This window comes from Syngnathus scovelli, chromosome 12 (genome assembly GCF_024217435.2).
Source record: "Syngnathus scovelli strain Florida chromosome 12, RoL_Ssco_1.2, whole genome shotgun sequence".
Classification (NCBI taxonomy): domain Eukaryota; kingdom Metazoa; phylum Chordata; class Actinopteri; order Syngnathiformes; family Syngnathidae; genus Syngnathus; species Syngnathus scovelli.
In genome coordinates this window covers 1134261-1156609 of record NC_090858.1, presented here as the reverse complement: position 1 = coordinate 1156609, position 22349 = coordinate 1134261, and the positions used below count along the sequence as shown (strand labels likewise).

Below are 22349 nucleotides of genomic sequence, written 5' to 3'. Positions count from 1 at the left end.
TAAAAGACGAGTCGTGAGCTCATAGCGAAGACGTGATCCCCATACGTTACAAAAGCGGTGGTATTTTAATTGGGCTAAAGCTAAGGTATAGAACTGGTTTGGTTTTTTTTGTTTTTTTTTTGTCCCCATGGGTACAGTGGCACCTTGATTTATGAACGTCTTATCAAAATAATCCATTACAGGACCAGCACACTACATTTTGCACGTGTACCTAATACTGCCCATGTGGGATCAAGATATGGATAATGAGAAAGCGAATCGAGCAGAATCCGATTTATTAAGGCTCAAAATCCTCTTGGTTTTTAATGAGAGCGTAGGATCTCTCCAGGGTGCTGAAAAGTGAAAGCCCAACAGTACGCCACCAGGCTGAGGGAGGAGGCGGAGGGACACAAAGCTGAGGATGCACGTTTGCCCCACGCAGCACACACGAGCGCCCCACTCCCCCCGCAGCAAGAGAGGAAACACCAATTTGCGGAGGAGATGCGCGCGCAAAACCTCTGATTCCACCTCCTCCTACTCCTCTCCCCTCCCCTCTCCTCACCAGGAGCATCCTTCCCCCTTAACATCCAAACACAAGCCGACGGGCAGCCCAGGCAAGAAGGCGCGTGCACACAACCACGCACGCACAGACGGTATTGACACAGGCCGGTCACGATGCACGGATCTCCCCACCGTGCAGGGACACGCGTGGGATTTATGGTGCTGCTGAACGCGCTGCTGTTGCTGCTGCTGCTGCTGCTGGCGACGGCGACGCAGGCTGCGGAGAGACACTCCACGGACCATGTTGTGGTCCAGTTGCACGAGGAGGCGCCGGAGGAAGAGGCGCACCAACTTGCAGCACAACACGGGTACCAGAGTGCTCGCAAGGTAGGATACTCGTACAAAGAAAGCCTCACATATAAGAATTGATTTTTGAAAATATGATTTTCTTCTAAGCATTTGTTTTGTTTTCCAATGCACTTCTGTGAAATGTGGTGACGTCACATCCCACTATAAGGCAGACTGGGTTATAGGCAGCATGCCTACTGGATGCACATAAATGTGACTCAAAGCAATTCTATTGCATTTTTCAACAAAGAAACAACGAACAAATCATAAATGGTTATGAAATAAAAAAATAAAAACCCAATTGATTTGATCAAGGAAAATAAATCCACTGAAGAGCTAATCATTGTGCTTAATATAGAATACATAAAAATCTGATTTTGTGCGAAAATAAATCTAGATAAAAAGATCATGAAACAGAGCCTATATTTAAAAAAAGTTAGAGTAATACAAACATGAAAATAAAGGTAAATGGATGTCAAATGATTTTAAATAACTTATAAAACGAAATATTTTGTTATGGAAACAGTTTAGTGATTTGACTATTTTCTCTCCATAAAAAAATGCAAAACATAATCAAATATAATATAAAAGTACCTGTCTCATGTTAATAATAACAATAATAATAATAATATAAAATCTGTATTTTACCAACACAGATACAGCCTTATACATACCCCACCTCCGCTTTCCACACATTTTGAAGCGTCATGAGACACACTTACACACATAGACACACGTCAATCCCTATATGTGACATTTTACTCACCCTGAAGACATGACATGGAATGTCTGGATAACATGCCCCGTATATGAACAAAACACTAACAAGGCCTCCATGATGGAGCAGAAGAAATGACACTTCTGCCTTGAACAGTGTGTGGGCCTGTCAAAATGGATGTGTGTGAAATTGCTCATGGGGGGATGTTGCAGCCAGCGATGCGTACAGCACAAAATTTCCTCCTCTGACTCTGAATAAGAATCTTGCTTATTAAAAATGTGTCAATGTGTACATCATCATTGTAACATTTGCTGAGCGGTATTTGTGTGATTGCTAGCTCATTTTCTTGGACAATGGAGCAACCCCCTCCCCATCTTTCCTCCCTCCTCCCTTCACAGGTTATGTAATCGGCAGCTATATTTGTCTTGATGGGATATGCGCCATTAAACAATAACTGCTTTGTTTGAACTATCTTTAAGCGTTACTTAATTAACAAGATAAGGGCAAATGGACTTGTGTGCGGGCCTTTCATTTTTATTTCGGAGAGCATATGTGCAAAATCTTCAACGTCATAGTCACAGGCAATGCAGCAGGCTCATCCGAGAGCGTTTAAATCAAAGGTTGACCTGCCCCAACTTAGACGACGACGGTCTTCAAGCATAAGGGGGTCTTTAATCTGGGCACTGTGCTTGAGGGGGGGGGGAAAAGAGTCATGCATCTCATTCCCTTGCTCTCACCATGCATTAGGTTTGATTCTAACAGCCGTGCCTCAAAATAGACTCCCGTCCCTCTTTCATGAAAGCCTGGAAATCAGTGGCCTTTCTTCAACCTTTCTCCATTCTGCCCTATTGTCGTGTGGTAATTACGTGTCGATTGGGCCATGCTTTCAACCCGTTCTCATTCATCGCCTTTGTGCACCATTTTTACTCAGGTGGCCTTTGGAAAGGGGCTCTACCACTTCTACCCTCAGGATTCTTCCAAGAGGCGGAGCAAACGCAGCCTTCGAGGCAGACAGCGGCTCCAGGAAGACAGCAGGGTAACGACGTGACATTCAATAATTGCACAAAAATGAATGAAGAGAAACAATGAATTGGAAACGCTGATAATCCAAACACATTGCTTTCCTTCCATTGCCTCTTTCTCCCCAATACGAGAAACAATGAAAATATTAAAAATGAGGGGCGGGTGGAACTTCTCAGAAAAATACTTAATAGTCAATTCGCACCTGGGGCGTCCAAGCATATCGCAGCGGAAGCCAGCGCCACCGCTCTAGCTCCGCCGGAACGACCTCATTTTGCCAAATGAAAGCCACCTAATAGCAAATTCAACAAATAAGAAACAACAAAAACCACAATGATGCAAGAAGTGGCTTTCATTACTAACGTATTCTAAGACTAATTGAAATCAATGACATTGGCCTGGATTAATCACTGTCCTTACTATAGGAATAAAAATAGGAATCAAATATTCATGAATTTAATTCGTTTCCATGAATTCAGATACAATTTCTGTTTGCCGCTCGTTATCCATGAGATTGATTTATTGAAGTTATGATCATTTTAGCGTCCAAGCCTGTGAGCTGCTGCTGCGTGACTCATCTAAAACTGTTTTTCCTCGGTTGAATGCCACTTAGTCACTCACTCACAAACTATCATCCACTATCTTTTTATGAGGTAGGTGCCTTTTAAGAAGAGATTTGTGCAGAGGTTGTGTTTATGTGTTTTGTTCCCTTTGAGATTCTTGCTTTCAAACGCCTTCCCGTGAAGCTTTATGTGATAAGTGCTACTTAGTTAACCGTAGGTGCAGCGATGACGCTGCGTATGCCAAGTCAATGACAGTTACTTGTCTAATATGCGTTTGTTGTAAAAAAGAAATAATAATTCCCAGTATGTTTGGATGATACGCAGAAAATAAAATGTGTACTGTGAAGCTTCAAGGAAGATATTTTCCTCCAACCTTTTCTCCAGTTAAAATGATTCAAGGTATTTGATTAATTGCTTCAGCTCTAATTGACATTATTTGGGGGGAGATCTTTCAAAGTATAAACAGTCACCATATTGTTATTTTTAGGCACGAGGTATACCTGCCATTTTGTTGGGGTTGTACGGCCACAGTTACTGGCTCTCATGCACGACTGATTTTATGTGGCCTGTATATCACAGTGTCGAGTGTTTCCCTGCCGTCCTCCTCGACTCAATAAAATATGCATTCTACAAGAACACTGTAATACTCAAGTCCTGTAGCGCAACGCAACGCTAATGTTTAACCGCCTTCTAAGTGCATTAAAAAAAACAGTAACCAAACCATTAGCCGAGGAGATTTTAATTATCTTTAAAATGTCACAATGGCTTATGCGGTTGTGTTTTGTGCCTTCCTAGAAGCACCGAATGTACTGCAGGGGACGGTTATATTGATTTTTCTACTTTCCCCGTGAGGTTTGGTAGGAATGAAATAGTAGGGAACAATGACCCACTTCTTTCATGACCTTTACCTTCAATCTGTTTGAGTCCTAAAATGCCCAAAGCTCGCATTCCTGGAACAGTTACGCAAGCAGTCAGCAGGCTATTTTAGCTCAGGTTTATAATTATAGTCATTGTGTGAAAATTGAAGACCAAATTCTTTTGTATTTATTTGTATCCTCCCTATTTTTGTCCATAGTTCTGAATTCAAACAATTAGCCTCTACATGTTTAACTCCACTTTTTTACTGACTAATATTAACATTTGACCTATGACCCATTTGGCGAATTCTAATTAGAAAAAAAGCATTATCAGCATACCAACTATTAGCCTTTCATCATTTTTTATTATTGAGAAAGAAATGCAGTGTTTGCTTTTATGTTTTTTAGTCTTATTTCAAGGGCCTATTGAGTTTAGTCAACATGTAAGCTGGTTGGTAAACAATGTGGAATAAGTGACTAAAATTGCCTTCACGATGTGTACTTTCAAATACGTATATGGTATTTGGCGCTGTCATTGGAAGGATCGTCTGATTGCGCTGATTGACGGCGTGTGCTGTGCGCTTCCCGATTGCTCAGCGTACGCTGTAAAAAGATGAATAGGATTTAAAAGGCCATGTAGAGTGCTGCTCTATACTGCCTTATCTATCAGTGGCAGTAAAAAAACACCCACAATGCCTGTTTTTATTCCCCGTTCACACCAGAGGGGATTTAGTCAGCCCAATGTATGTGCCGGAGGACATTTTAAAGCCCTGACAAGAATGATATGTCTTTGTGTTTTGTGGACTTGAGGAACAGGCGGCAACAAAAACAGCATCTTTTGTCTTTTCCAAATGTAAACAATCCCTGTCTGGATCAAGTCATGGTCAACAATCCCATGTTTTCACGTCACACTTTTTTTTATGCTCGGGTGAGCAAAGCGTGGTCTAATTGTGAGTGGCGTTGCTCACTTGGAGTTACTGCAGCAAGAAAAGGGCTTATGCGCCGTTGTGGGCATGAACACAGCTTAGGCTAGCTTTTTGGCCAACGGAAGCGGCAAATCTCATTCCTTTTAAAACCACTGCACAAGAGAACATTTGTAAGGAACTGCAAGTGGATTTCCATGGCTGAATAATGTCAAATTGGCCAGTGGCTGGACGCTGTTTCGAAACAAATCTCTGGTCATGTCAATTTTTCCCAGGTTAAGAACATTCTGGACCAAGATGGCTTTGACCGTCAGAAGCGCGGCTACCGAAGTATAGATGACATGGACGTGAACATAAGTGACCCGCTGTTCACCAAACAATGGTACCTGGTGAGTCAGCATCCGGACCCAACCATTCTGAGCATCCATTTTGCCCACAACTTCCACAATCAGTCAGACTTGAATTAGCCATGCCAATACACGGCTGCATGTGCAGCGCCCCTCTCGTTTAAGCCTGAGTGGCACGTGTGACATTTACGGCTGCTCGCTGCTCTTCATCTGTGGAACGCAGCCCAGGCCATCTTTTGCGAGATGCGCTGTTATCTCTGACGTTACCTTCACCAAAGCATCCCACCCACATTTGTCCTCCTTGATATTGTTTTTTCTCTCTCTCCACCTTGAATGCTATGAGTCATGGCTTCTTATTTTGCGTGATTAGATTAACACTGGCCAAGCAGACGGGACCCCCGGGCTGGATCTTAATGTGGCGGAGGCCTGGCAACTGGGCTACACGGGCCAAGGAGTCACCATCGCAATCATGGATGATGGCAAGTTACTTTTCACACTATACATTAGATACAGCTTAACATGTCTTGACATAGCGAATAAAATAGCTTGTTTGAATACAATTTTACACCATTGGCAATATGATAAACACAGACAGAAATTGGTAGCATATTATAATAAGGATACGATTGTCAGGGTTCCCTTGGTAGATTAATATGTCAGTGATTGCCAGTAATGTCAATCAAAACAAAGCATTATTAGCTTTGTCATGGCAGGATTTTCATTGCCTTTGTTTTGATTCTTATGACACTGTGTGGGGAAAATGAGGATTGTTTTATTTCTTATGCTTTATGATGAATTATGATGCAAAACACAGCGGACGTTACTCTCTTAAATCACTGTGTCACATGATTAGCAGGCCCTAATATCCATGTCAATATTATATTTCAGGCATTGACTATCTCCATCCAGACCTGGCATCTAATTATGTGAGTACCTCGTTATTAAATTTGCAAAAGTTCCCAAGCTCCTGTTAGTGAGCAGAGCGAGGGGGGAGCGGGGGGCGATCCAGTTGGCCGACGGCAGGTGCTTTCCGAGGCGCCGTCATGCCTGCCGGGTCTCCTTGTCATGCTTGGTGGAGGACGCAGGAGTGAGCTCGGAGGACGGCCGAGCTGTATAATGTTAATGTCCGCCATGGCAGGCACGTTGGAAGGCCGATCTGTCACCAGCGCAGATAACGCCGGGGTAGTGCATAATGTGATGTTCTACCTCCTGCATACTGATAAAAGCTTAAAGGACAAGTGGGACGATGACATAACAAGGAAATGAGATATTATTTGGCCATAACGTTTGCAGCCAAAACTGCACTTTTGTGTTTGGGGCATGCGCCTAGCTGAACCAACAGATGGCGCTGTGGCGACAGAAGCTCGATACTATTTTTAGAATAAGTAACACCCACACTAATATAACCATACATACATAAAAACAACCATAATAATGCTGTGAGAAGAATCTTAAATTTCATGAAAAGTTGCCATGTTTCCAAAATAAAGTTAAAATGGGATGAGAAAAAAAAGAGCGGAACTCGTAATTGAACACCACAGCAGAGGGTAAGAAGTAACATTGAAGTACTCCGACTGGCTTTCCACCATTTTGCATGGAAAAATGCGACAGCGTAAATGTGCCATCTGTTACCTGAAATCCTGCAAACGCACCGATGCCAGCCTGCTCGCAGTAATAAAAAGCCAAGCAACGAGTCCCTCTTGGCCCATAAAAGTCAAGCCGCTTCATCCAGCCCCTATTACATCCTCCCGTGAGCCTTACTCCAGTGTTTGCCTCCTCAATTCTTGCCTGTGAACAGCGACCGGCCTTGACCCAAAAATAACAGTGGGCCTTAGCGGGGGTGATCGGAGAGCATGCGGCGCTCACTACCTTGATGCTACACAACACAACAACACACTTGTATTAGCCGAGGACTAAATGACACTGTGCCTTTCGGAACAATGGAGTCATTTTGATCATTTATGATGACTCAGTGTATTTCCACACTTATCTATTCACCATTTGGAAAATAGGTCGACACCACACACTGATGATAAATAGATCCCCCCCCCCCCCCCTTTTGTTTTCAGAGATAGTGCAAAGGACACAGAGGTGTGATATTTCAAAGTCTTCTAATAGGGTTACATTGTTGTCGGGGGGATGCTGATGTTGCCATGACGACAAGTTATCACGCCTGTGATGTTCCTGATTGTTGTGCTGTTTGAAAAGATTGAAGAAGCGTGAAAGAAGCGAGTTCATTTTTATTCACGGTGTCTTGACTCACAAACTGTACACCAAGGACAGTCAAGCTCAATATCAACTTTATGACTTCATGACAAAATGCGTCTTTTTACATAACGATACATTTCTTGTACCATTCTAACTTTATTCCACGCCAACATTGCAACTTCCTTCTATCCATTTTCTGTAAGTCAGAATTTAAACGCAAACAGTTATTAACCAGTTTAATAAGCATTTGCTTCTTATCTCATTATGTAAATAAAATAATATGATTAAATGTTATCAGTTGCGATAACGGTACCTTTTTGTATGTCCTCTCTGTTTGTCCCGTATTAGACGGTGATTTATGAGCAATGTCGCCCGCATTCAATCAATTTGAGTTTACTTTAATGCAGTAGAAGGATGTGAGTACTACAACTACAGTCGAGATGTCTCCTGTTGCTTGTCATTTCCCTCTCAAATGAAAACATTTTTATTTCATTTGTCATCTTCTTTGGAAGCAATAATGTCCTACTGGGGCTAAATGTTACGACTTGCTGAAAAATAGGTCATGACAAAATTGTTTGTAACAACAACAATTTATGTTTGCATATACATTGTTGGAAATAAAACAAACAAACAAACAGTATAAAAATAACTGTAGAGTTTAAAATCAGTGACATGTTCCCAAGTTAACCCTCCCTCAGCATGTGATATGTTCCAGACCCCCGTTCACCTTTGTCAGTTATCAGGTGTGTTTCTCGAAAATGGCAGATCTGAAACGAACATTTCATAGACCGTAACTCGTTCTGAGAAAACAAAGGTTGCATGGGCAAAGATAATAACAGCCTGTGCTGAGATAATGATAGAGGTACAATCCAGTCAACATGGCCGCTAATTGATCTGATGCCTTTCCCCACGATGGGGATAATGAACATTTGGCTGTACTCATATATGAGGAATAAAACGGGAGTTCATAGCAGGCAGCACAGCCCTTAATCACACTATGTTCCAAGAAAGACATTTGTCCTCTTTTTTTATTCTCATCACATTTTGGTCTCATGCAATTCGGCCCCGCCCGGGATTGATCAGAATTTGTGCAACCCCCGTACTTCCTGTTGATTTGTAATGATTAGAGGATTGGCATCACTGTTATATCTGCATGATAAATGTTGTGCCACAGTCAAGAGCTTATTATCTTCCCTTGAAGACTTATCGATTCGACACATGGAGGTTAATCATAAAGTGCCCCCCCCCCCCCCCGCCATAAAAACACAGAATACCAAAACTTAAACACACATTTGGCCAAATAGATGAAGAGCTGAATAAAATGCGTTCTGCTTTGGTATTCTCTTTGTGAACACACATCAATTTGGTCTTTTCAGAATGCAGATGCCAGTTATGACTTCAGCAGCAATGACCCCTACCCATTTCCACGCTACACAGATGACTGGTTCAACAGGTAGCTCACTCAGCCGCCCTCTGTTTATCCAAGCATACACACGCACACACGCACACACACTATGTTTTTGTGTGCTTTCCCTCGAGTTCAGCAGCTCTCGAGTGATTATGTTCCATTAGGACATAACGGTGTCGTATAAACAGAGCCATTGTTGTCTGAACACGAGAACACTAGAAAGCACAATGCTTGTTTTTGCTGCCAAGATACGGTGGATAAAGAAGGCACGTTCACGCTGAGGCGACCTTGTCCCTGATAGCGCTTTATCCCGCTTGCCTTGTCCCTCTGCGACTTGTGAAGACGGAAGAAATAGATTCAGGGGTGCAGAAATGCGCGTGCGGGGTTTGCCAGCGCGGCAGCTCTGAGTCTGGCGAGCGCGCAACTTGGCTAATCAGCCGGCTGTTATAAATAGCTTCCTGTCAGTGGCAAAGGATGCTGGGAGAAATGGGGTCGACTCTCTGCAAGGTCCCTGTGGGAAGCTGAGGGATGGAGGCGAGAGAGACGCAACACAAGCACACACTGATTTGGACCCAGACAAAAGTAGAAATATTTCTTTAATCCTAACAACCTGTCTTCCAGGGCTTCGTCAAAATACCACAAGTTTGAAGAATTCAGTACACCGTCCCTTTTTTGTAGCCTTGCTGGAATTTAGAAATTCTTCCTAATCCCTTGTGTTGCTCCTTCCTGTCACCAGTCATGGTACTCGATGTGCCGGGGAAGTATCAGCGGCAGCCAACAACAACATCTGCGGCGTGGGAGTTGCCTACAACTCCAAGGTGGCGGGTATGTGTCACGATGCCGAGGTTGAGTGCCATAATGAGTGCAAGCGGCACTCGTGATAACGCTCTGATGGCTCCACACATCTCCCGCAGCTTTCATTTCCTTTCTTGTTCACACGCCAGGTATTAGGATGTTGGACCAGCCATTCATGACGGACATCATCGAGGCCTCGTCCATCAGCCATATGCCTCAAGTCATTGACATCTACAGCGCCAGCTGGGGGCCCACTGATGATGGCAAGACCGTGGATGGACCCAGAGAGTTAACCCTTCAGGCGATGGCTGACGGCGTCAACAAAGTAAGGCGTCAACTTGGATTTTGCGCTCATTGCTTTCCAAGACCTTTTTTAGTTTTTCCCCAACATCCAATTGTCCGATTGACGTATTTCTGTGTCGACCGTGTGAAAGCATACCTTCATTGTCCTTACCAACATTTTTTTCTGGTGAATGAGAAGCAGATCCCATCCACGTGACAGTAGCCAGGCAAAGATTCCCCCCCCCCCTTCTGCGGAAGACGTACACACACGCGCACAGACTGTTGCCATGCTAACAGTGCCACTGCCTATTACTAGACTGATTAATCATCTTGGTGGACTGCGCTCAGGCAGGTGTAGGCCTCTCTAAAATGACGGAGCTGAGGAGCAACAAAGCTGGATGGATGCGTACTCTGTTTGTGTATAAGCAACTAAGCGAGCGGTCAAGAATCGCTTTGCCAACACATAACAATAATAATAATAATAATGATTTTACAATTTTGTGAGGAAGGTGGAAATAGTGCAAAATGTGGCCCCAAAAAATAAGGATATCCTGAAATGCGCTTTGCCTAATTATTTTATTTTTATTTGACATGAAGAGTTTTACGTAGTTGTTGCCCATGAGACAAACCGACTCATAGATTTTTATCATATACATAAATCAGCCTGAGCTTCACGCATCCTCCAATTAGTAGCACTATATAATTCCAATTCTACATTCCATCCACGACATCCCCCTAATCAAAATCAGAACTCTTCTATTCACCCGTCTCCATCCAGGGTCGAGGAGGCAAAGGCAGCATCTACGTGTGGGCATCGGGAGACGGCGGTAGCTATGACGACTGCAATTGCGATGGTTACGCCTCGAGTATGTGGACCATCTCCATCAACTCGGCCATCAACGACGGACGCACGGCGCTGTACGACGAGAGCTGCTCATCCACGCTGGCGTCCACCTTCAGCAACGGACGCAAGAGGAACCCCGAGGCTGGCGTCGTGAGTCTATATGTTGAAGTAGTGCAAAAATGAGCTCATATGCACCCAGGAGTACAAATAATGACATCCATTTTCATCGAGATTGTAATATTTAAAAAAAAATCGAAGAATTTGACACTATAATTGAAAAGGTTACGCTTATTCAAAGCGGCTTGCAGTCAGTGTTTTTATGCAAATTTGCTAATGTTAACATGCAAACTGGCTGAATTCAGATCAATATAGGAAGAACTACTGGAAATGAATAAAAACGGACAATTTTACGAAAACATTCTATTAGAAATACACGTGTGAGAATTGGTTAGTAATAGACAAAACGAGGCTTTTCCCCGTGTACAAAGGCAGCCCTGTTTGTATTTGCGATTATGCAAATGACCACGGGCTGTTGACAGAGTCAGGGTCCTCCCCGGGGTTCTCTTTCTAATTGCAGTCAGGCTGTTATTCCAACTAATTAAGCACCGAATGCCACAAATGAAGGTTGAGTCAATAAATATTAACATAACTTGTGTACTGGCAGGTTAATGGAACAGAGAAGGACTTCCACATCCATCTTTTCTTTTAATCTCTTAAGAGTCAATTCTTCAGCTCTTCTCCACAGACAGTAACACTTTTGCTTTACATGTAGGCCACCACCGACCTGTATGGAAACTGCACTCTGCGCCATTCCGGAACATCAGCAGCAGCTCCAGAAGCAGCTGGAGTTTTTGCTCTGGCTCTTGAGGCAAAGTATGTGCTGTCTCTGTTCTTTTGTCATTTCACCTTCTTGTTAGTAGAAGGGCATACGGATGTTGTGGATTATTTCGTCTTGTTGCTCTTAGTTGTTTTCTTTATTTCCATCATCCATTTTGACTATCAAGATTTTTATTTTCATTGTTCAAGCACTGGCGGAGCGAGGAGTTTTATATGTTCCTTTTGGGGAACAGGTGGAAATGTTGAAAACAATTCTCGGGAAAATTAGAAAATGCTCAAAAAGAAATGATTGGCTCTGTCGCAGGCAGATACAGCGAACCCAAGTATCCTCCTGTCCGCGTCTCTTCAAGTCAAGTCAAGTCAAGTCAAGTCAAGTCAAGTCAAGTCAAGTTTATTTGTATAGCCCTAAATCACAAACAGTCTCAAAGGGCTTCACATAGCCAAAATTGACAATTATTCTCAAAGCATCCCCTGATCATAAGCTCCCAAAAGGGCAAGGAAAAACTCAAAAAACCCCTACCAGGGGAAAATGAGAAACCTTGAGAAGGGACCACAGATGGAAGGATCCCCCTTTCAACGGTTTCATCTAATATTAGGTAGTCTTGTCCTTGTCCTTGGGTTCAGATGAGAAGTATTTAGTGTTTTTCATGTCCGTGAATAAAAGGTAGGTCGGGGGTCAATGTGTCACAGCCAGACAGTGTTTGTGTATGTGCCTGCGACAATGTCAGGAAACAATGTTTTGGACTCATAGTTATAGAAAATACACAGAAATACTGTTCAAAGTGCCTTTGCTTGTGTATTTTACGGCAAGTATTTGACAGATGACAGTACATGACACGTATGCGGTAACATGGTGCAATTAAGTGAAATGTGAAAACGGAAAAAGGGATTCTGCGAGAAAACCCCAGCGAAGAGCCTTTCCTTCCTTGATCGCGTGAAAGCGCTGACAAGAATCTGCCCACCATTAACAGACACCCGCTTAGCGTAGTTGTGCAAAGAAACCATTGTTTGCTCTGCACACATGATGATGATGTCGCTGTCGGCAGTGAGTGGATGCGCTGGCCCCGTCAAAGCGTTTTTACTCTTCAATCATGTGACGGCAGGAAAGCAAAGCAATTACGGTAGTTGCTGGACCCATGTACTTAAACTAAACAAAAGCAAAACAGATGACAACTCATGATCTCAGTTCATTATGGCGACTGTTTATATGAAACTGCTGAGCTCATTTGAACGACATGAACGCTAACCAAAACAGCAGCACCTATAACGTCTGCACAATATTGAAAAGGAACAACAAAAATCGATGTTTAAAATTCATTTTCAGTTCTGAATGTAAATGTCATAACCTCAAAAATCTTCCATGATTTTTTTTTCTGAAAGCGACGATCTCCATACAAGTTTCGCTGTAATGATTAATTTCTTCTCCCTTTCTGCCCCCAGCCCCGACTTGACATGGAGAGACATGCAGCACCTCTCAGTGCTGACCTCTAAGAGGAACCAGCTCCACGACGAGGTCCACCAGTGGAGGAGGAACGGCGTGGGCCTGGAGTTCAACCACCTGTTTGGCTACGGCGTGCTAGACGCCGGCGGCATGGTGAAAATGGCCAAAGAGTGGAAGACGGTGCCCGAGCGCTTCCACTGCGTCGCTGGATCCATCCAGGAGAACCAGTAAGTCCCCTTTCTTCAAAAAAAGAAATCTACAGACTGAGGCCTCCTCGTTTCAAATGAATGCTACCGAATAAATTAAGAAATAGGAATATGTCCCTTTTATTATATAATATTGATATCCACTCTTTAAACATACTGTGATTGGCAACATTTTGACAGCAACGCACCCCTGAAGTAAATCATGCGTCTGTTTCTTTCTTTCTACCTGTTGCTAGCGCAGCTTTGTTCTATCTCATTTACCTGCTGCCCTCCCTCTATTCCTCTGTTTTGTTCTGTTTTGCGTTAACCTTTTGCCCCCCCTCTGCTCTCATGGGCTCCCCTCTTCACAGCTTTATTAGACAGTGTGACTCAGAGGACCCTCATGTGGGCTGGCGAATGCTTTCCTCTGGCCTATTGCCTCTTAATTGGCTTCATTAGAGACCCTTAAATGGTTTGGGCTGGAAGAACTGTCAATCATGCAGACCTTGATGAAGGTTGCTTTGTCACAGCATTGTGGGCTTCTGCCAACACTCTGCTCATTAAGGAACCCTCCACTAATGAAATTGTTCCAAAACCAAAATAGAAGACAAGTGGCTGTAGAGATGAAAACAAAAAAAGGAAATAAAGTAAGCCATAAAAGCCATGAAACGGTCTTTATAAGGAACAGACGTTAATGGTAATGTCCCGTCTTTTGCATCGTAATTTTAGGCCGCGCAAATGGAGGCTATGTCATGCATCAGGTTTTTCCTCATCTCGCTGTTGTACACAGCAGCACCACCACGGGGGCCGCTCGGCCGCCCCCATTGTGCTGGAGAAATAATTACAACAAGGCCACCTCCGATGAGAGCGTCTCGCTGGGGGAAAGCTATAAACATCAACAAAGCTTACTACGCCGCCGCTCTGAACGAACGCTGATCAGATAGCGGCGCTGGCTGACTTACTTGGCTGGAAAAGAACTTCTTATTATCAGAGGAGCGGACATGCTGTGACTACTTTGTTTTTAATCAGCAGTGCCAAAGTGGTCTTCTTTAAAGAGGAGAACTTGCGACACAAACAAGTAGAGGATAGAAAGGTCATTTGTACTATTGAGCCGTCTCGCAATCATAAGCCCGCTTTGGGAAATTTGGACTACAATTGAGAACGCATCTATGCGCAATGGTACCTAATGAAGCGTCCAAGAAGCGTATATTCGGTCGGTCGGTCGCTTGGGTGAGCTCAGACGTCTTTGGACCGCTCCTGTTTGAAGCTGCCTGCATTGTGGGCCTAAGCTTCTAATGTTAATAAGTCTCCACTGCAAGCTGCTTCCCCGCTGTGTCCTTGATAGGAACAGTGGCTTCTTCTTGTTCTTGGAAAAAAACAACAACCTGTTCTCCACAAATTTCAAAACAAGCCCATTCTAGGAATTGGAGGGGGCGGGGACTAATCTCCTTGTGCACCGCCAAGGCAGGATTCACCTTAACCTGTTCGGCTTGCATCACGTTACCTGACAAATGATTATTTGCATTTCATTTTTAATTTTACCGACAGACAAAGTCAGCAAAATATATGATTCACGATATTATCCGCTTAAGATAGATGAAACCACCCATTTGTCATTTTTCTCCAGTAAAATCCAGTCTGGCAACAAGCTGGTGCTGGCCATCTCCACCGAAGCCTGCCAGGGCAAGGACAACTTTGTCCGCTATCTGGAGCACGTCCAGGCGGTGATCACGGTCAACGCCAGTCGCCGCGGTGACCTCAACATCAACATGACCTCGCCCATGGGCACCAAGTCCATCCTGCTAAGCCGACGGCCCCGCGACAACGACTCCAAGGTGGGCTTTGATAAGTGGCCCTTCATGACCACGCACACCTGGGGCGAGGACCCGCGCGGGACCTGGGTCCTGGAGGTGGGCTTCCAGGGCGACGAGCTCCAGCGCGGCGTCCTCAAGGAATGGACGCTTATGCTGCACGGAACACAAAGTGCCCCTTACATAGACCAGAAAGTGCGCGACTACCAGTCCAAGCTGGCCATGTCCAAGAAGGAGGAGCTGGAGGAGGAGCTTGACGAGGCCGTGGAGAGAAGTTTGAAGAGCTTGCTGAGGAAAAGCAACTGAAACCCCCCCACCCCCTTCCACCGCCTGCATGTGTTTCTCTCATGGCATCCCGTCCGTCTTGTGTATTTTGTTCTTGCTCCCTTTTCACTCTGCTTTTCGTACTTTCAGTTCCGACCTTCAATGAATGTTTAACAATAAAAGTACCGTGCATCCTTCAGTAATGTACTCCAAGAAACGACATCATTATTTTTACACGTTGTAGATAAACCAAAAGGCTCCACTCTTCCGCTTTAATTCTCTCGTCTCTCCTGCCAACTGTTGTACAGGTTGTGACTGTAAACTGATTCCGTGTCATCCTCCTTCCAGTTTCCGTTGACATTTTTGTGACATGCTCCGTTTGTACAAACGAGGAGAGGAATGTGTGATTTATTTGCAGCCTGTGCTCCTCCGTTTGTCTTTCATAACCTTTGATGTACACTATAATAAATCTATCCAGCTGTTTATTAAAGCCCTCGAGTGATTTGAAACAGAGCAAAACAAAACAAAAACTTGAGCTGCCGCCAAATTCTTGAAGTCCTTTCTTTTTTTATTCTTCCTGCAGCATCAGATGCTCCTGCTTAGATGCATCTCAAAAAGCACAAGAGGAGACAAACGTTGCTCTCAGCAAGAATGAGCCAGGCGAGCTGAAGCACTCTCTGCTCAGAGGAGGCGTCATTACATTAACGGTTTATTTTTAGCATCATGTCACTCGCGCTCTTGGTTATCTGACACTGGAACAACTCATTCCATTGCTTATGTCATTAAGTCTGTCATCCATCCATCCATCCTATCCCCAAGAAAACATAATTGTCATAATTGATGGTTGAGTGGTCTTTATTGAAGGTATCAACGCAAATTCTGACACCGCAAAATGGTGCTGAGGGCAGGCAGTGGCGTCCAATTGTACAAATGAGCTCAAGAAGGCAAAATTGGAGATGGAAGACTGATGGGTAGCACAACTTTTGGAATACTTCTTCTCATTTATTTGTTTATTTTCTTGAAGGTGGCACGGAGCTTTTTTTTGTCCTAAGTTTTCAGACAGTAAAGAACTAAAGCATGAGCAAGGCTCTCTGAACGCGGAACCTGAGACTGCAAGTTGAAGGAGGAGCCTGGAAGATGAGAGCAGGACTGTTTGGTGAGCTTTCTTCTAATGTTTCTTCTTGCTGGATTTCTCAATGGTGGTTTCCACCACCATGGAAGTCTCCTCGTAACCTTTAAGCTTGCGGCCGTTGGAGAACTTCTCAACAGACTCCAGCACCACCTTCTCGTAGCTCATGGCTTCTGGAGTGAAGCTACTGGAGCTGGAGCTGGTACTGGTGCTGCTGCTAGAACTGGAACTGGTGCTGGCGGCGCGGGGCATGGATTTGGGAGATTTGGGAGTCGTCCCGCTTGGTCCGTCCTCATCCTTGTTCTTCTTTGGCTGGGCAGGATCCACGGCCGGAGTTGGGTCTTTGGGGCCAGAGAAAGGCTGGACTGGGACCGGATCTTTGGGTCGCGGTTCAGGCTCTTCTTTCTTAACCTTGTCTTTACTGCCGTCGTCCTTCCCTTTTCCACCCTTCTCTTCCTTTCCTCCTGTGATATTGGAAGGAGATGTGGGATTTCCAGGTCTGGAACCAGGTATGGGCTGAGTTGGTTGAGGAGGTGGTCCAAGAGGCTTATCTTTGATCATGACTACAACTTGCCCGGCCGTCGGTGTGGTGGTGCGGAAGCAAGGATCCGGGTAACTTCCTTCGCCGGTGACGAGGACGTAACGACCCTTCGTGTAGAAGTCGGCGATGGGCTCCGGTCTCTTGTACTTCCTCATCCGATCTCGGACAATGTTGCAAAGTGTGTCGAAGGCCTTGCTGATCTGAGCTCCGTCAGGAACGTCTTGCGGAGACGCTGCGGAGAACACGGGCCTCTCCTCCGTCTTCCTCACATTGTCATCGGGAACTTCTACCGCCACCTCAGCTTCGCCGTCTGGAGCCACTCCTCCGGCAGCGCCTGCGTTTCGATCCTCCTGACCATTGTCAAATACATCTTTAGGTGTGAGCTCCTTCTTCTTCTGAACTTTCTTGGCCATGATCTTCTGGCGAGGTTTTATGTTGGTGATATCTTGGATGGCAAGAGTGATATCTGCGACAGGCATTTTTTTGTCATAGAGTTGTCTCGGGAGCATCCAGGTTGCTAGGTTACAATTGACTTACCTCTGCCTCGATTTGAGGCAGGTGGTGTGTGGGTGTGCTGGTAACTGGTCGTAAACAGGGTGACCGGTGTGCCGATTATTGCCGAGTTTAACCTGTGATTGGATGCAGCGGGCGGTACGAATTGATGAGTCAGCCAGCATTCAGACAGACATCAAGCAGACTTGCGGACTCGAGCCTTGTTGGACCCCCCTAGCTACGCCCCCAGTCGTTACGGTAACAGCGCGGGTCTCACCTGTTGTCCTCATTCTCGATGATCCTCTTGTACCTCTCCAGCTCGTTCTCCAGAGAAATTTGGTACATGGCCAGGTGACGACACTCGCCGGTGAGCCTCTCCAGGGCCCGTTCGGCCTCCTCGATGTCCTTGCGCAGCGATTCGATTTTCTCGTTGTACAGCTGGATCTCGTCGTCGAAACCCTCCTGGGTGCTCCTGATGGCTTGCTCCAACATTGCCGCCTGTGAGACACAGACGCCTTTTTAATCAAGACGCTCTGATGAAATGATTCGCCAGATTTACAAATGCCCTTGAGGAGATGTAACAGTGCTTTGTGTACGTCTTTGATATTGTGTTGCTCATGAATGACTATTAGGAATTTGAGCACATCATGAAGTTGAAATATGACCGTGGTGGAAGCTGGAAACTAAGTATAGCTACATAATGACAGATGATCAAATATTTAGACATATTCTGTAGCATCTATTTTTTTTTCTTGCTGGCTTCTACAGTAGCCTATTCTAACAAATGCTATGTGTTAAAAAAAATAAAACTTAGTTTGGAGTTGCTTAATATTAGGGCTCCACAATTTCGATTTAAACCCCTGGAGAGGTTCATACGCCAATATTTTTATTTCAATGCACTACCGCTGGCATCTAGTGGTGTCTTAGTGTCAATGACAAACCACAGCACTTGTACTTATTTATTCTGTAATTTTGTTTTACCATTCAACTTTGAATGATGGAATTTAAAAAATACATTGAACACATTTTCTGTGTCATACATATATTGTGATTATTCACTTGAATAATGTTATTAATAAAAATGTCAATATCTTGAGAAAATATTCCAAGTAAACACTTTGCATGAATCATTCAGTCTCTTTTCAGCTGAAATATTTATGGGCTCGTAAATAACCTCAAACGATTTTTTTTTTCTTTAAGAATATTTCAAAGGCAGTTGCCACGGTGACCATGTGTCACTCACCTCGGCCTGAAGACGTTGTTTTTGGGCGTGCAGCTGGCAGAGGGCGCTCTTGTACTCCTCCAGCTGATTCTGCAGGGCTGGCAACCTGCTCTGCACCAGCATCTTCTCTTGCTCCTTCACCACGACAGAAACAATCACTTTATGTATGTTTTGCATTGTTTTCATGAGGCATTAAATTGACAAATACTACTGTTGAAGTTGTTGAGACCTTTGACTTGTGCTGTCAATTTACCTGCAAATGTGAATGCCCTGAATGTTGTGCAATTTGAAATTGGAGTCAAACTGCCAAAAGCAATCGTTTTTCAAAGTTACACAAATTACAAGCTAACGTTAACTTCAGGCTAGCCAACCTTCTGGTCAATTGCTATATTATTGTATTCGTCTTAACTTACAGTGGCTTATCTGGCAGCTTATGGTTTGAGATGAGTTGGACTCGATAGATATGAATTTTAAATATTTTCAGGTAGACAAGTACTGAACTCTTTGTGCTTTACACCTCCCCTTGCTCACATGTAAGATTATGGACACATGGGCAACACAAGGACTGAAAGGCCACTAACCTCATCAGCATTTGGTGTAAAGTCCCCTGTGGGGGCCACACACACACACACACACACAGGACCTCACCTCGGAGATGCCCACTGACACAGTGGAAGCAAGCGGAAGCGTCTGGTTGATTTGCTGCAAAATGTTTAGAAAGGTCTGGATCTCCGCAAGGTTCTGTTGAGAGCAAACCACACAAAGACAAATGGGTTGAACAAAACACGGTTTCATTTGTTTCTATAAATGCATGACTCTTGCCAATTGCCCATTTCTGCTTAAAAGGATACACAAATGCATTCCAAGTCTACAATAATAAAACTGCAAATATGTTCCAATCATTCAAAGCCAAATAGTGATTTAAGTTGACTTTCGATGCTTTACTCAAGTGCGCTTCGGAAATGGTAATATTTAATCTTACACCCGCATCAAACATTCCATCAGGCGAATGAAAATGGGCCGTTCAAATGTGTCCAACAATTTGATGTATGAAAATGCTATTTGGATGCACGTATATTCTGTTTTTATAACTTATCACCACTTCTACCCTTTAACATTGTATTTTATGACACGATAACGCGGATGTGTTATGGCTTGTGATTACCATAAAGGACGCTTTATCAGCCAATTTGGAGCCTATCTGAATAACTTTGGGCTTTACTGTATATTTATATTCTTTCATCCTATTATTTGCTTGCATCACCGACCTTCCTATGTCTCTCTCTGGTAGAGTTGATGTCATCCTGCAGAAACTGCGACTGGATCTGATACTCCAAATTTTTCAGCAGAGCACTGTCGGCCTCCTGCAGGGGAGTAACGGGCGAGCACAGTTGAGATAAAAACTCAAGGGTAAGTAGCATCATTCGAACAGTAAGTTCTTTTCAAGGGGAAATTGACTGAAAATCATTTTCTTGACGAGCATGGTATTCTGATTAATAGTGAGTTTGAGCAAAATGTGCCTGTATATTATTATTATAGACACTAATATTTAAATCATTCTAAATTGCACAGGCCATTTGTCACATGTGTATATCAGCATTTGTATAGTATTTGTTGACAATTAGCACAATACCTTGTTTAGCTGTTCCAGTGTGCACCGTAGTTGCTCTTGATAATCACATTCATTTCTGTATCTGTGAAAAAAAAGAAAAGGGAAATATAACTAAGTACATTTGTCAGGATCGGAATGGAGCTGGCTGACCAAATGCAGCTTGGACCAGGGAAAAGGGAATTGGAATGGAACATGAAGAGAAACAGACAAATTAACAACATGACCAACAGGTATTGCAAACAGAATACAACCGAGGGAAAAACAGACAGGCATTAACAACGACATACAAGAAACAACCCGACAGAAGGGACATGCAGACAGGACTTAAATACACCACAGCTAACGAGAGGTAGGTGAGGGTGATCACACTGATTGGGAGGTGACACAGGAGGGGAAGGGAGGGGAGGGGAGGGGAGGGGAGGGGAGGGGAGGGGAGGGGAGGGGAGGGGAGGGGAGGGGAGGGGAGGGGAGGGGCAAGCACACAGACACAAATGATGACAATATGGACACGAGTCATGACAATATTGAGTGATGATTCACCAACTTTTGGAGCTGATTTTGTTTTTCTGGACACAAGGGTTGATATATCATTTCCATGCTTGCATTTTGTTGTTTGACATGCCTCCCTATCGAATTTTCAGCAAATCGCCTTGTGTTATATATATATTTTGCTGTCAAAGTACAAAATGAATTCCTGGTGAATGAAAAGAATCTCAAAATGTTAATTTGGGGTTCCATCAATGATTTGTGGCTTGAAGCAAAAAGGAATACTCCTTCTTTACAACTGTGTGTTAAGAACAACATTGATGAGGAGGTGTGCATGCAATGAAATCCATCCGTCTTTACCAACGTATTTTTCTCGACTCATCGATAATGTTCCGAGTGGAACGTCGCATTGTTGCTCGATGAATTGCGGCCGTATTGGAACACGGCAAATGTCACCGTTGTCTAAATTCCTGTAAGTTCCACGTTTGTTGATCTCATCACGTGACATCATGTTTGCTGTTTTTACCTCCACAAAAGAAACGGCCTTACTTGTTTTGTTTGTTTTACAAAAGATGATACTGTATGGCAAATTTTGAAAATGACCTTTTTTTTCTTTTTTATCTTTCTTTCATTTAGTCAACAGCCCATTTTCTGCACTCTTTTTGCACTGCCAGTGATTTTGATGCTACACATAAAAAGATAATTTGTCAGTCAATAATGCCGATGCCAATGATGATACCGTTGAAGGATATGCTGGCGTCAGGTAGCTGTTTATTTAGTGCAGATCCAAATGTGGATTGGATGGCCTTGGGAAAAGTCCGTGTTCTTTCAATTGCCCTGATATCACTGGTGGAAATGGAAACTCAATTGGCTGCTGTTAGATTATTGGATACAAACACCTTTCCCTTGAGGCTTAGCATTTTTTATCACTTCTTTTCAATTCTAAGCACATTTCAGTCGACTTTATCTGTAAAGGGGATATTAGCAGAGACCCCAGCCGCGGGCCGTTCTCTTACTTGCTGGTGAACTCATCCAACATGCGGCAGGCATCCCGCAGCTCTCGCTCCAGCTTGCCGCGGTCAGAAGTGAGCTCTCGGATTCGCTGTTGGTTGATTTGGATCTGCTCCTTGAAGGTCTCCTCCAGGCCGGTGGCCTCCTCCATGCGCTGAAGAGTCTCCAGCTGCTTGCGGAACACGGCGTTGCGCTGCTCCAGGACCCGAGCTCGGTTGATGTAGCGGGCAAAGCGGCCGTTGAGCTCCTGGAGGTTCTCCCAGCCCTGGATGGCCGAGATGCCCGCCGAGTCATCGAGTTCCTCCTGGGAGACATCCGATTGCTCGTACTTTTCCTTGCGCACCTCCTTGCGCAGGTAGCTGGTCTTGAACATGCTGGAAACGTTCTCTCACTCGCTCAGGTGGGATCCCTCAGAGTACTTGTGCTCTTCAGCTCTTTACTGTGTGAAAACTGGGGTGCTCACCCTTGGCTGTCTCATGCTAGACTAAAAAGCGTGCATCACCGCTTGGAGACGAAATAGCTCCG

The 22349-nt window shown here is 44.2% G+C and overlaps 2 protein-coding genes across 3 annotated transcripts; one reads left to right on the top strand and one right to left on the bottom strand.

Moving 5' to 3' along the window:
* The first annotated feature begins 433 nt into the window (after positions 1-433).
* On the top strand, positions 434-15821 carry pcsk2 (proprotein convertase subtilisin/kexin type 2). 2 transcript variants are annotated; one of them, XM_049735991.2, is made up of 12 exons: positions 434-867; positions 2478-2582; positions 5185-5298; positions 5627-5735; positions 6145-6182; positions 8841-8917; positions 9609-9697; positions 9817-9992; positions 10728-10943; positions 11566-11666; positions 13071-13298; positions 14884-15821. In XM_049735991.2, the coding sequence occupies exons 1-12, from the start codon at positions 655-657 to the stop codon at positions 15371-15373; spliced, it is 1956 nt and encodes a 651-aa protein (XP_049591948.1). In that variant the 5' UTR covers positions 434-654; the 3' UTR covers positions 15374-15821. The 2 variants fall into 2 exon arrangements, with proteins under 2 accessions (XP_049591948.1, XP_049591949.1); XM_049735992.2 differs by lacking the exons at positions 434-867; positions 2478-2582 and adding an exon at positions 3329-3528.
* A 347-nt stretch (positions 15822-16168) lies between these two features.
* On the bottom strand, positions 16169-22349 carry LOC125978556 (filensin). Its single transcript, XM_049735990.2, has 8 exons — positions 21830-22349; positions 20349-20409; positions 19984-20079; positions 19364-19456; positions 18737-18850; positions 17771-17991; positions 17539-17630; positions 16169-17467 (listed from the first exon to the last, which is right to left on the bottom strand). Exons 1-8 carry the CDS (start codon positions 22195-22197, stop codon positions 16500-16502), a joined length of 2013 nt encoding a protein of 670 aa, XP_049591947.1. The 5' UTR covers positions 22198-22349; the 3' UTR covers positions 16169-16499.